General features: G+C 35.6%; 1 protein-coding gene across 2 annotated transcripts in view; it reads left to right on the top strand.

Moving 5' to 3' along the window:
• Positions 1-14,184, top strand: part of Pfrx (6-phosphofructo-2-kinase/fructose-2,6-biphosphatase) — a 90,847-nt gene that overhangs the window by 55,371 nt on the left and 21,292 nt on the right. The window contains exon 1 of one of the 2 annotated variants that reach the window (XM_088234851.1): positions 10,707-11,357. The exons of the other annotated variant lie outside the window; for it this stretch is intronic. Coding sequence (XP_088090977.1) covers positions 11,303-11,357 — 55 coding nt within the window. The 5' untranslated portion in view covers positions 10,707-11,302. Of the gene's footprint in view, positions 1-10,706; positions 11,358-14,184 lie in introns of those variants that run through there. 2 annotated transcript variants of the gene reach the window in all.

The following is a 14,184-nucleotide window of genomic DNA, read 5'->3' as shown; positions in this document are numbered from 1 at the left end:
GGACAAAATCGATCAGCACCATACTACTCGGACTGAGGGTCACACTGCGCACGAATGCAGAGCACTCAGTAGCAGAGATGCTGTATGGGTGCAAACTAAAGTTACCAGCAGACATCCTGGAGCAGACGAACGACTACATTGACCCGGACTCCTACACTAGGCAACTGGTAAATTTCATGCAAAACGTCAAACCAAGGCCAGTCGAGCACCACAATAAAGGTAACGTTTTCATCCACCCGGAACTAAAGAGAGCCACACACTTGTTTCTGAGGGACGACAGAGTGTACAAACCCCTGATGCCGAACTACAAGGGGCCCTACAAGGTCATCACCAGGGCGGAAAAGACGGTAACACTGGACGTGGATGGCGAACATAAAAAGGTTTCGCTGGACAGGTGCAAGCCGGCGTTCCAGACAGCGGAAGAACGAGCCAGTCCAGCAGAAACGGAAACACCAACAGAACAACCGGCATACACAACGCGTAGCGGCAGGAGGGTGATACAGCGTCAGTTTTGAAAAACAGATTTCAAAACTTGGAAGGGGGCTGTGTGGCGGGTCGACAACGACGGCACGAGCCGAACATTGCCGAACGCCGACGTAGAGCGTACGAACGGGCCAAACCGGCTTCGAGAAAACTACCGGATTCCGACCTCACCGCACGCGTCTTCGAGGCACAAAATTACCGCCAATTTAGATTTACCAACTTCATTTTATTTTGCCTAATATAGTTATTAGAATCCTTCTTTCAATGTGTTAGCTTCAGTAGTTTAGTTTCGTGAATAAATCTTTGTGTAAAACGTAAGTACCCTGTTTTACTTGCTCTCATTCTGTGCACCCACATAACTTTGTACATCACAAAATTAGGCCACCAACTAGGTGCCTACATAAAGGTGGTAACAACACGACTAAAATCTTAAAGTGGGCTATATTGAAAGGTTGTTTGATTATTGATTAAAGGAACATTTTTTTTAAGCTTTCCTAATGTGAAATATTTCTATATTACTTTACTTTTTTACTACAACACGGGTTTTGCATGATGGTTTAATTGGTGTCTTGACGAAGAGACGGGTACGTCTCGAAACCGGTATATATTAAATAACATTTAGACAAATGAAATAAACTAAAATTCGTCGTGATCGTAGAACGATGACGGATGTGTTTGTTTGTAAACATTCTAAAACAAACTTTTTTTTAACACATAAAAACAACATCCTTCCATTTTTTTGTACATGCACTCTCGTCGAATGTAACTCTGGTAGGTCAATGAAAAAAAGATAAATGCTTCTAACTTTTTTTTACAGATTCGATTGAAAAATTTTTAATCTATGAACACGCGCAGCGCAATGATCTACATTTCGCCGAAAACCGCACGTAAATCGGTTAAACCGTTTTGGAGTTTAGTTATATATATATACAGGGTGTTCTTTAAACCCTGTCACATCCGAAACCACGATGATCAGTATAGGCAAAAAGACATATTAGCATATTTAAAACAATATTTAGAACGCAGAATTTTTTTAAAATAAAATATTTAAAAAAACAAATGGTTGCTGACTTCTGCAGGGGAGAAGCGAGGGGGCGGGGCCGCGCGGTTGACAGTGTATCGGACCTCCCCCTCCCTCCTCGTTTCACTAGTTGTTTTATTTAATATTTTATTTTTGTAAATTTTATTCGTTCTAAAAAAATATTTTAATGTGCCAATATGTCTTCTTGCTCATACTGATCATCGTGGTTTCGGATGTGACAGGGTTTAAAGAACACCCTGTATATAAGATTATAAAACGAAATATCTGACATTTTTTATAAATCACAATACACTACTAAGCAATACGCTTAATCTAGGAATTTACTGTGATAAAACATATAAATTAAAAGTTTTAAAGAAAGATATGTTACCATCTAAATGTAAGTAGCATTTTTTTTTTATTGTAAATCACTGCAAAAAATATCACTCCTATCCAAATACGCAATATATTATATTATATAGCTAAAAAAAACAAAGAACTCTTAACTACCATAAAAGATCGTAAAATTTCGTATCTGGGGCATCTTATGCGCGGAGAAAAGTACCACTCGCTTAATTTAATTTTGAAGTGCAAGATTGAGGGTCACCGAGGGGCTGGAAGAAGGCAGATGTCCCGGCTGCGTAATGTACGAGACTGGGCTGGCTTCAGGATTGTGGAGGTGGAGCAGCAGAGAGACTTTCGCCAGAGTGATTGCCAGCGTTGGGGATACGGGATACGTGATAGGGCACTAAAGAAGAAGATATAACATTTTATTTGACTCTAGATATTGTTATTAATTAATTATGCATAGAAAACGGATACAAATGCGAAGAGTGCAAAGAATACAATAATATAAAATAACATAATAGTAAAAAAAACATATGTAACATAATTAATTATCACGTTAATCTAATAAATTTTACGATCGTCTAAAATATTTATTTAAACTCTTGGCACACATATACAGTTTACATACATAAGCATTAGGGCGGGCATATTGCCTTAAGGCAATTTCTTCCTACCTACCCAAACCGTTCAATTTGATAACATCAGTGGTATATGAACATATTGTTGGTTTATTAATAATTTCTTTATGGAACATAATATTGTTTTTTTATATAGTAAAAATTGACTAAATATCTACACTATACTATGAAGAGAGGAGGAGGGAAAGAGGGAGGAAAATCGAAAAACTTAAATATTCAGGAAGTGACATATTATACGTGATTTGAATGTAAATAAAGAAGTGGGTAGATTATTCCATAATCGAGCAGCTGCTATTATGAAAGAGGAGGTAAAAATATTAGAGCGGTGAAAGGGTATTTCAACCCTTTCGAGGGTTTTCTCGTCGCTAGAACGAAGAATTAGCCCATACTGTGATAGAGGTTGGAAGGGCTCTCTCAGATGTTTAGGCGAAGTGGGAAAAAAAAATGAATAAGTATATGATATAATGCAAATGTTTCTTCTATGCCTAATACTGAGCCAGTGTAGTTTCGTGCGATATTCGGTTATGCGGTCGAATTTGCGAAGATTAAAAATAAAACGTATGCAAACATTCTGCAATCGTTCCAACTTATCGAGCAATTCAGAATTAGCATCTGGATAACATACATATGCATTATCATCGATTGAGTGTTGCATCGCGACAAGCGTGTGTACATTGTAAATAATATGTAGATCTGTTATTTATGTTTGTTGTATTGTCGCAGCGATGTGCCGGTCTGTGTGCGCCGGTCGCTCGAACCGCCACGCGCTGGCCCCGTGGTCTGTGCGTGAGCGTGTGTATCTTAAAGCGACTCTACACGCTGGGAAATACGTATTGGCAAACGTGCAGAGGGGGTCTTTGTGGCTGGCAGAGCCGGTATATTGTCGGTTTTTCATCACAGATCATAGTGCGCTCGGCGAACGAATTTGGCAAAGCGTCCACACTCTGGTCCAGTTTTTAGTACGCCACGAACTGCCGGAAAGATTACACGCTTTTTAGTCGTTTTTCGCCCATTTTTCTCTAGTTTTCGACAAGATGGCGGCTTGAATGCAACGAATAACATTTTGAATTTATCGAGTTATAACTGGTCTGTCAGCTGGTTGCCTATTATGTTCAAAACGATGAGTCTTGGACCAAGAGCCTCCGAGCACCGCGGCTCAAAGCAAATAACACCCCTCGTATCAATATTTTGCTTCTCAATATGCAGCTCTTTTAAATTCTTCAATCCTTCTAGCTTCTCCAATACCGTTATGAAATTATATCCCAAATACAGCTTTCTCAAATTCCTCAGGCACTTCAGATTTTCTATGGCGGTGAGTTTGTTCCATTGAAGATACAAGTGAGTGAGATTGTACAGAGTTTCGAGATTCTGGATTTTCTCAATGTAGTTATTGTGTAGACCCACAACTGTAATGTGCTTCGGCCCAGTCAATTGGGAAATTGCATTCAGAAACTTGTCATTCAAGTAAATATGTGTTACTTTAGCAGGTTTTAATTTCAGGCCAGATTTACTAGCTAATTCAGTTGAGTTCACGGCTTTTTGTATTTCCATTTCAGTAGCCAACCTTTTCTATAGATAGATTATTGATTTAATAACTATATTTTGCAGCTTGTTAAATTCAGCAAAAACGTTTTTCCTTGAGTCACCTAAATATTTATTGACTAATTAAAATTTTGAATACTCATTTTAAAAAAACACTTTAAGATCAAATTTTGTAATTCACAAAGAAACATATGATAATATATAATGTATACCAAAACCTTTTATTTCAATGTGCGCACTTATGAGCGCTATTCAAATGATTTAAAAAGTAAACTACTAAAACTATCATATATCGTTACCAATACGCGCACCAGCATACTGGTGAACGTATTGGCCAACGTTTAGAACTGTCTTTAGGGTCAGGCGGGGAATAGTGTAACACGGGGTACATTCTAACAGTAATAACATGTCTTCATTGCAACACTGTTTTTTTTTTGTTTGTTCTTTCTACAACCAACTTATCAACACAACCATATATCGCATCTTAATACAGACCTAATTTGTTTTTTTTTGTAGCTGAAAAATATTGTTTTCGTTGGTGTGAATTACTTAGTGACTAAAAAAAATCATTTCATTGCTATTCTGAAATAGTTAAGCAACAATGAGTAAACGTATATCCTATTTAATCTATTTTTTGTAAGCCGTTATAAAACGAACAAGCTTGTCGGTTATTCTAATCTGACTTTTAAAACTGAAAGAATATTAATTTTATATCCTCTCCCCCCTAGATCTGGGCTGGTTTTCCAAACGCTCTCGCGGCCGGATTATCTTGTGTATTTACATACAAAATGCACGAGAAAAACTGTTTTCTTGTGCCGCGAAAGTGGTTCAGAATAGCACCCCTGGGGTATAGTGTAACAAGTAAGCGACTTTAGAAAATTACTTATGTTAAAGTCAAGCTAAAGTATAAACTATTTACTGTGAGAAATAACTTTAGAGTAGTGATTCGCTAGAGGAGCCCTTTAGCTCTATTGCATAGAACAAAAGTGTTCAAATTTTTTATTTGGTTTTTAGTTTAACAACAAACGTGTAACGGACGGTTTCGGTTTGCGTTTGCAATTCTCGACCCGAGTACCAACGGCCCGTTGTATTGCTGTAATATGTAGCTAACTTCGTAGTTAATAACCATATAATGGTTTTTCTCCGTATGAACGGCTCTAGCCAGTGGCGTGTTATCACTCTAAGGGTCTAACATTAAATAAAACGTTTTTGTTACACTGTTCCTCGTCTGAATCTACTGTGCATATTAATTTAGCCTGGTAAAGACGGTGTAGCCAGTACCTGTACTGGACATATTGTATTTTATTTTATCAATATAAACGGCAAATCTGCCTTTTACAAAAAAATATAATACTAACATATTTGGATATATATATATTTTTTAAACGTAAATTTCCTTTTACCCAAGATTTATAAAAAACAATTAAAACTAAAAATTATACACGATTTGTAAAAAAAAAATAACCTAAAAATTATACAACATATTTAGTAGAAAGTTTAAACAATTTAAGAATAAATGTAAAAAACAAATTAAATAATACATTTCTTAAAAGTAATATAACAAGAAAAACATAAGTACTGTTACATACAGCTGGGCAAAGTGAACAAAAAATTGTAAATATTATGAAATGTATAAATAAATAAATATAATTACCATTCACCATCTCATAGGAACAATACCCTACACTTAATATATCAGATACGTTGTAATAACTATTGCCGATTTCATGAAGTCTGTTTAATACGGCATTACAAGTATACACTGTCCGTGAATTGTTGCTACAAAACGGTGGCACCTGTCTAGTCATTCTTCCAGGCAACCTGAAGTTGATGAGAGATAATAGTTCAGGGCAATCCCATATTGAATTTACAATTGAATCAATTTAAAAGGTCTATAATTTTTATTCTATCGTTAAATTTTAACAAATTTAATGTTTTTAATAAAAAATCGTAATTTAAAAATTCATGACTGATTCTAAGCTTAAAATTTATATACCTTGAGAATTTTTTTGCACTCTTTTAAGAGAATTTTGGTGACAGTTGTAGTAAGGAGTCCATACTGTTGAGTTATACTCTATCTGGCTTCGAAGGTGGCTCTATTGTACGAAGATGTAATCTCTGCTGAGACCGAGTAGAGCCAATTTACCACAAAGCACGTGGCCACTGGCCACTGGCCACTGCGCATTGCGCAATCACCGGATACTAAGTTTGTTTACTTTGTAACACGGGCATTACAGAATCTCCACTGACATTCGATATGTTAATATCTTTATATCAATGACCAATCATCATTATTCGTGTTGGCTGTCATATTATATTCATATGATGTTGTTATCATTGACATGTTAATACATAGACGTGCCCTATAGAGTCAAAATATTAAAAATAGTAGTGACAAGAAAACGTACCAAGTTTGTTTAGTTATACCAAGGATGCATTCAACGATCATGCATATGATACCGAAAATTGGAGGATAGTCATTTTTGGTACATAAAAAAGTTTGTCAACATTCGTTTTTAGTCAGATTCTTTCCTTAAATTCCTTATAATTTCAACCCGTTTTATTTCTTTTCATTGGATTTTTGGCAATACAAAAATAATATTAAATCACGTGCATTATATTTTTAAACGTATTCCTATCAGTGCATCTCTGTAACTAAGAAGAGCTTCGCAATTGCGCCGCTAGGCTTTGTTTGATGTTTAAAAAAATTAGGTTTGAATGATTATTGTTTTAACCTTTGTTAATCACTCATGAAGAAATATTTACCAATGAAAAGTTACGCAATCCTTTTTACAATGTTTATCCGAAAGGTTTTTGCACGCTTTCATGGCACAAGCGGGCATTTTGGTTTCGATTTTAAGAAGCGTCACGCCCGGCTGGCGGTCGAACGGTCGAAGAACGACTAAATACGCGTTGGGCATGAGGCATGACTGAGCGCGACTCGGGACATGTCTGTGTGTATTAATATGTCAATGGTTGTTATCGATATTATCTTGAAAGTTTCTGTAGTTCTGCGCTTCTTCGTGTAGTTACGACGAATTTTAACTGCTCTTGACGACCTCGCATGATCGGATCTTTGAATCTGGTCACGTTAAAAGTCTACGCTTACAAGTCTATAATATATTATCAAAGGAGATGCGTGACAAAATGTATGAAATCAACGAACAGACGTGTGTGGCGTTCCATCCTCCCTGATCGATCGTGCGTCGTGTCGACTCTCTTTCGAGTTGTGCCGGCTCCGTCTGCGAAATGAACGATTGACGCACACTTTATCCCTATACAAGAGGTTGGGCATAGGATACTGAAAAATTCAAAGTCGTAATTTCACAAAAATAAAAACACAATTCCATTCCTATGCTAAAAAGTGACAAATATAACCAGCAGCTCAATCACAAATAACTATCGGCGTGCGAATAAGCGACGTGATAACAATTTCTCACCATAATTGTTTATCGTATTCGCGATCACAATGCAACATCCGTGAACACCTAATATTAAATGCCAAAATATTTACGTTTCGCGACGTATAATCCTGCTGCGCAATATTTGTATTTCACCGGTGAAAATATGGAAAATATTTAAAAACTGCTATTTTTATTTATCACGCTATTTATTGCATTTAGCCGGCGGTTGGCGAGCCAAATGTCAAGAAAAGCAGTCGCCATAGTAATTGTAATTTATTCTTCACTTTTCTGTATTAGATACTCCTTACTTTTTTGCGAAAGAAATATATTGTATTATTTTTTTATAGTAAACGCCGATTTTTAGCCAGTGAACTGTATTTATTTACGAGGAAAACAAAAAACAAACCGACACGAGCGTTGTCGCGATTATGACCGCGATAACTTAAGCATGTTCATTATTACAATATTTGAGTTTGTCCAAATGTTCGTTGACAAAAGACTGGACTTCACCCCCTCGGGAGTCATTAAGATTAACAATCTACAACAGGGATGGAGAATACCTTAAATAAGGGAATATGGAAGTCTAGGCGGCATTTACAGGGCTTATGTCCTGTCATTGGCTGGTTTAAGTGGCCACTTTACACACTGTGTAACATTCACCATTTTGCCTGTGTTTGAACATCCATATTTCTTCAATTCTTCTATTTGTTGATTTTAGTGAAGTTAAAGAGCTGAAACCTTTATTGTTGCGAAGAGATTCACCTGACTGAATTATTTCACATACTAGGCAACGCCTGAAAACAATTTTCCAATTTTTAAACTTCTTCTTGGACCAGTCGGTTATTCTGATATAATTATTTGTGTAAATGTAAACTTTGAAAATATAATTTTGTTTGACGGTTTTGATATAAAATACGAATACTTTTTGTTTTTATTTTATAAAAGTGGTATATAATGATAAGATACTAGCATAAAATTCCGGAGCAAAAATCGGCCAAAATCGCCAGTTTATTTTCAAGAGAGGAGTGAGAAACTCCTTGACGATTTTCCGAATGTTTGAGTTTACTGTTTACCGTATCGATGTGCCATATGTTTGTTTTTTATATTGTGATGATATACTCGTGTGTCTGTGTCAACTAAGTGCTCGTCTCAACTTAACACAGGACTTTTAGTCCCGTGGAGTTGGGACTCATGTCTCAAGTAATGTGTAGGATACTGTCTTTAAGTGAATTAATAAATATGTAAATATTTATATGGTGCTTCCCATATATGAAAAATAGTTTTATTCGATTAATTTCTAAACTATAAGTCCAGTCTCAAAAGATGTTCTAATTATATTTGTTACTTTTTAATATAGGAATCGAACGGTGTATTTAGTATCCTATGTCCAACATCTTGTATAGGGACAAACCACTGTGCGACGCCGACGGACTGACATAATTTATGTCAAAATAACACCTTTTTTTCGCAGTTTAAAAAAATATATATAATAATCATCTAGCCATAGCATTCCCCTGCATACCGAAACTACATAACAGTTGTTTGTAAATATAATTTCACGCTGATAATCTAACCAGTCGAGGTTCAAACTAAGTTCCTCCGTTTATCAACAGATGGCTCTAAAATTGTTCCGCAATCTATTGCCCGCTACTATGTTTTGAACTTGAACTTAAAACTACAAACAAGTCTACAGTACGAAGTACAGACTGTATTATTATGTTTTTTTATTGTACATAATGGTTTAATCTCTGATAAACATACCGCGAGTACTTATAATAAAGCCCGCTTGTTTACCAAACTCTTCTGTCCATGTTCCCCGGTTGTATCTGACACCGAATTGCCCAAAGTCCCCCGACGTATCTTTAGACTTTGAAATGAAAATTACGTGTCGATTATATCAACCACCAGGTGTACGGTGTAATGAATACATTATCAGTGTCGGCTATCTCGCCGAATATTGCTCTTGCGTTGCGAATATGAGCAATATCGCGGGTGATTGAAGCGAAAGGATTAGCGAAAACACAGTAGCGACTATTGTAGGGGAGATAGCGGCTTAGCGTAATCCTCTAATTACAATATATCTGTCAAATAATAACGCTTCACTTAAATCCGCATTACACGCCCACTGCTGTCGCTGGCCGAAGTGTTACCCGCTTTGCCCGCCTTAATTAAAAGATATCGAAATTGCAATATTAAGTATGAAACTTGGGTAGCCCAAAAGTGTATTGGCTGTTGTTGTTATTACATTCCTACACTTTTCTGCACCTACGCTTCACTAAAACACTACATATTTCAAATATACAGCTTGGCCGGAGAAATGACGTCCAAAGGTAAAATGTAGGTGCCTCATATCGAGGGGTATCCGAATCACCCCCACGTATGTTCCGCGATTTTGCGTAGTTTTCGGGCGCAACTGCAAGTATATATGAAAGTGCAATTTAAAAAGAATGAGTTACAAAAAAAATCCTGAAAAACCCTTCCAGAAATTAAAAAAAAAATCAAAACTGATGCGGCCGAAAATTTTCAAAAACCCATTAAAAAATCATAACTCGAATACTACGCAAAATCGCGGAACATACATGGTGGTGATTAGGATACCCTTCAATATGAGGCACCTACATTTTACCTTCGGACGGCACTTCTCCAGCCACTCTGTATATTCCCAAAGGTCGAACCCCGAACTCATGCATGCTAACTAAACGTACTAACTACAACACCGGGCGGACAAACTAACCAAGGTAAGGGCCCTTCAATAACAATATGCAAAATTAGTACTTTCACTCAAATTGATCATTTTTATCTCCATATTATTAATATTACATAAATACTAATAAAATTTAGGAATAATTTTAATGGTCAAAAAGAAATAATATTTTAATATTTTTGTTTTTTTTTATTGTCGTCCAAATGAAAATCCCCGTGGTATAGGTAGCTCAATTCTAGTTCAGAAACCACATTGCTACGAACCGTCCGTATCCGTAATCACTGTTAATAATATAATATTTTTCACATTTAAAAAAAAGTTACTAAAAATGCAGTATATTATTTATACAAATAAATTATTTCCGCATTAACACGAAACATTACTGTGAAAAATCACTGAATAAATATTTCACCTTATGCACGGCAACCAAACGCTCTAACCCCTATATCACAAGTCGAACATAAATTACTTTTGAAAATATATATGGATTAGTAAATAATAATAATTCAAGAAATTTTAATTTAGACAGAAAAGTAAAACTCTGTATACCAGCTTTACATCTGTGTGAGTACTGTGATGCCTTCAACTTAGGCTGCGTTACCTATACATACTTGCACATCCTTGGTACATTATCGCTTCATTTACATAATAATTGTAAGTAGTAGATACTTATGTACTATATGTGCATACGTAGGTTTTATAATAGTGGTTTTTCACTTGGTAAAACGTAAAACAACCAGTTTCGTTCGCTGAATATTTGTCAAAGTTGCATTTTGCTAACTTCTGTTCCGACTTCCGACGACTCCCACTTTTACTATCGCGCTCGAATGTATTATTATCGCGTAATGTGTTTTTGTTTCATTCATCGACTTCGGTTACCGATATAGCCGTCTCACCCACGACCGCTGCGGCTCCAGCCACGAGAGCGGAGTGTGGATGTGGAGGTTATGTTCGAAGTTATGTCGCTCGACTACCTCGCGTCGCCGTCGCCGACTCGCGGATCGCGGTTCCCTGCAAAAAAAATGCCTAGTAAAAATCTGCGGTATTTGTGAATTTGTCTGTGGTTTTCCCCGAGGAATTTCTGTGGTGTTTCGAAAATATTGACCGTTTTCAGTCAATTTCGTTTGACGTTTCTCCCCATCCCACATCACGTGACCTCGCCATGGAGCACCAATCCATGGGGTGGAAATTCATGAATCGGGAAACGTTCGATACAGGTGAGATTTAAATAATTTCGATATTCAAATCACTGTAGTGAACGCACATGAATATAGAAAACGCGCAATCTTTTCCTTATCTTTGGAATTTGTACTTGACAATTTATTGTAATACATACAGTGTTGACAGCTGTTCAATTTTAATTCATGTTTACTTATAAAGCACTTTTCATGGATTGTAAATTCAATGAATAAAAAATAAAAGATGTGGATTTTCTTTAGCCATTTTAACGTATCAATGTAACGTGGTGATTTTATTTTTACGCGTTGTCAATATAAAATATAATTAGTAAAAAATATAATCTGATTTTCCTTCTAACTAATGTTTTCTATTCGTACGTTTATTTCATTTTTTATTTATTTACTTAAAGGCAGTTTATTACACATTATTTCAGACGTAAGTCCCAACCCTATGGGACTTAAAGTCCTGTGTTGAGTTGGGACGAGCAATAATTCGTTGGCACAGACACATTAGTATATCATCACAGATGTTTTATAGGATCAGAAACACAACAATAATAACAATAAAAAACAAATATATGGCACATCAATATGGTCAACAGTAAACTCAAACATTCGGAAAATCATCAAGGAGTTTCCCACTCAAATCCCTCCCACTAAGGAAAATCCGGTCCTTAACTCCTCTCTTGAAAATAGTTTTTTGTCCTTGAGAGCCTAATACGCTCTTCCGAAATATTGAACACTCTCGGCGCGATAAAGGGGAGATTTCTCTGAACAAAAGTCGTACGGGTTTTGTGCTCTAGGAAAACCTCATGCGAACATTTTGCTGAGATCTCTCCTTATTTTTCGACCAGAAGTGTGCAAGTGCTTCTTTTAGGTTCAGTTGTCTCATATCCAGCACCTTCTTGTATTGGAACAACTGATCTGACGGGTGTGTCGGAAGGCGCCGGAATATTAATCTCGGTAATAATTTATGTGAAACTGTGAGAGGCTTTAAGATGGATGCCGCACAACCCCCCAGCCAACTATTCCATAGGTTGCGAAGAGAGCAGAATAGATGGCACAGCTTTCTCAACCTTGAGTTTAGTGACGACTCGAGCCTCCCATAGCAAATTCCTAATAATGATAACACCAAGGTATTTTATGGAATCTACCCGTTGTATGCTTTATCAGAGTACATTCCTAGATAAGGCTTATTGCTTGGTAGTGTACTGTTATTTATACAAAATGTCAGATATTTCGTTTTATGACAGATATTTTGTTTTATAATAAAACAGTTTAAATGAATAAAAAAACGAATGTACATGGATATGTCATTATAAGCCCTTTATTTAATTATTAAAATTATATTTTATTTTTAGTATTGAAACCAAAACAATAACAACACCTTTTAATTTATTGTTTGGTAGAAAGAAATTGCCATTTGGCAAACACCCCGAATTTGCAAATAATATTTTACACAAAAAAATAGCTCGAGATGAAAAGATTTTAAGAATACTCTGGATTTCATTTACATATGTTATTTATTGTCAATTTTTAATAAAATTATATATCCTGAAATATGTCTAATTTACGCTGATATTATTCCGTTAGGCAGATTTGGAGATGGACATCGTCATCCTCCTGCTCAGGGGCATGAATATATAACAAAAGCGAGAAATAATATCGTCGTCAATATCCCTCCCACAACATTTGTTCAATGGTGCTAGGATTGTTTTTCTGCGAAATTCTAATACGGTTCCCCGTAAAATTAAGATAACAGATAATAAAAAATATTTTAAAATAAAAATTGAAATCTATCTGAAAAAAATTAACATAAAATATATTTTTTTAATAAATTTGAGTGACATGTAAAATACATATGTACATATGTAAATTAAATTTTGAACACTGTAGTCTTTCTTAAAAAATTCCCTAGTGATGAGGACTCGTTTAGTAAAATAATAATATATTGTTCTAAAGTAAATAAAATTCGTCGTCAAAATATTGTAATTTGTAATCATAAATCTAAGTTACTTTCCTAGAGCCAAATGTCTTGTTTTTGCAATAAAATATCGAATTTCGCTATGGTGGTAAATACCTTTGACATGGAAACACCTGTTGCATTCCTCGAATACATAACATATGTATGTGCACATATAAAATGTACATTTTACGTTATGCTTCTTCGTAAATACTTTCTCGTTGTTTTTAGTGTTGCGTCGTTTATTTTGTATCTTTTGTAGTTTGTACATATTTTACGATCGCGTGTTTGATATGAGATATTGATACAGTAACAGTATAATTTGTGTTTCCAATTTCAAGAACCCAACCACAAATAATATCATATTGTGTTTACATAGTATTGGAATATTCATTCTTCGATTATTATTCTTGATGGAATCCCATTATTACCGGTTTTTCTGATAGTTTAGTTTCGAATCTATCGCATCTTCGGTCGGTTCTTGTGGTTCTTGGATATTGGAAGTGTTTTTGAGGCGTGGTTATTTTAGTGTTTCCAAATCTTCGTACACAAGCTCTAGAAGAGATTGCATCAAGATGACATATCTCCGCTTAAATTCAAAAGAGCCACAAATCGAAAACCCAAAAATTTCGTTTTGTTGCAAAAATGTGACTTGAATCGGCTTCATTTTTCTATAAGAAAAATAAGACTCCCATGGATTTAGCATTATAAATGATCCAAATTACACAACGGCCCTTTTCGCTGCTCCAGTTCTTGTATGTTCAACAGACCATTTTAAAAAAATTGAGTTATGAATGTCAATATGATCATTGTCTTATTACGCGTGCATGTAGCTAAATAATAATGATTTTTTCCGTTATTGAATCTTCAGCATTTTTTGAATGCCAATCTCCACTTACTGAT

The sequence above is a fragment of the Micrasema longulum genome, unplaced genomic scaffold (genome assembly GCF_059751315.1).
Source record: "Micrasema longulum isolate JH-2025_06_02 unplaced genomic scaffold, ASM5975131v1 h1tg001296l, whole genome shotgun sequence".
NCBI classification, from domain to species: domain Eukaryota; kingdom Metazoa; phylum Arthropoda; class Insecta; order Trichoptera; family Brachycentridae; genus Micrasema; species Micrasema longulum.
The sequence above is the reverse complement of the archived record's forward strand: the minus strand, read 5'-3'. Positions and strand labels throughout refer to the sequence as shown.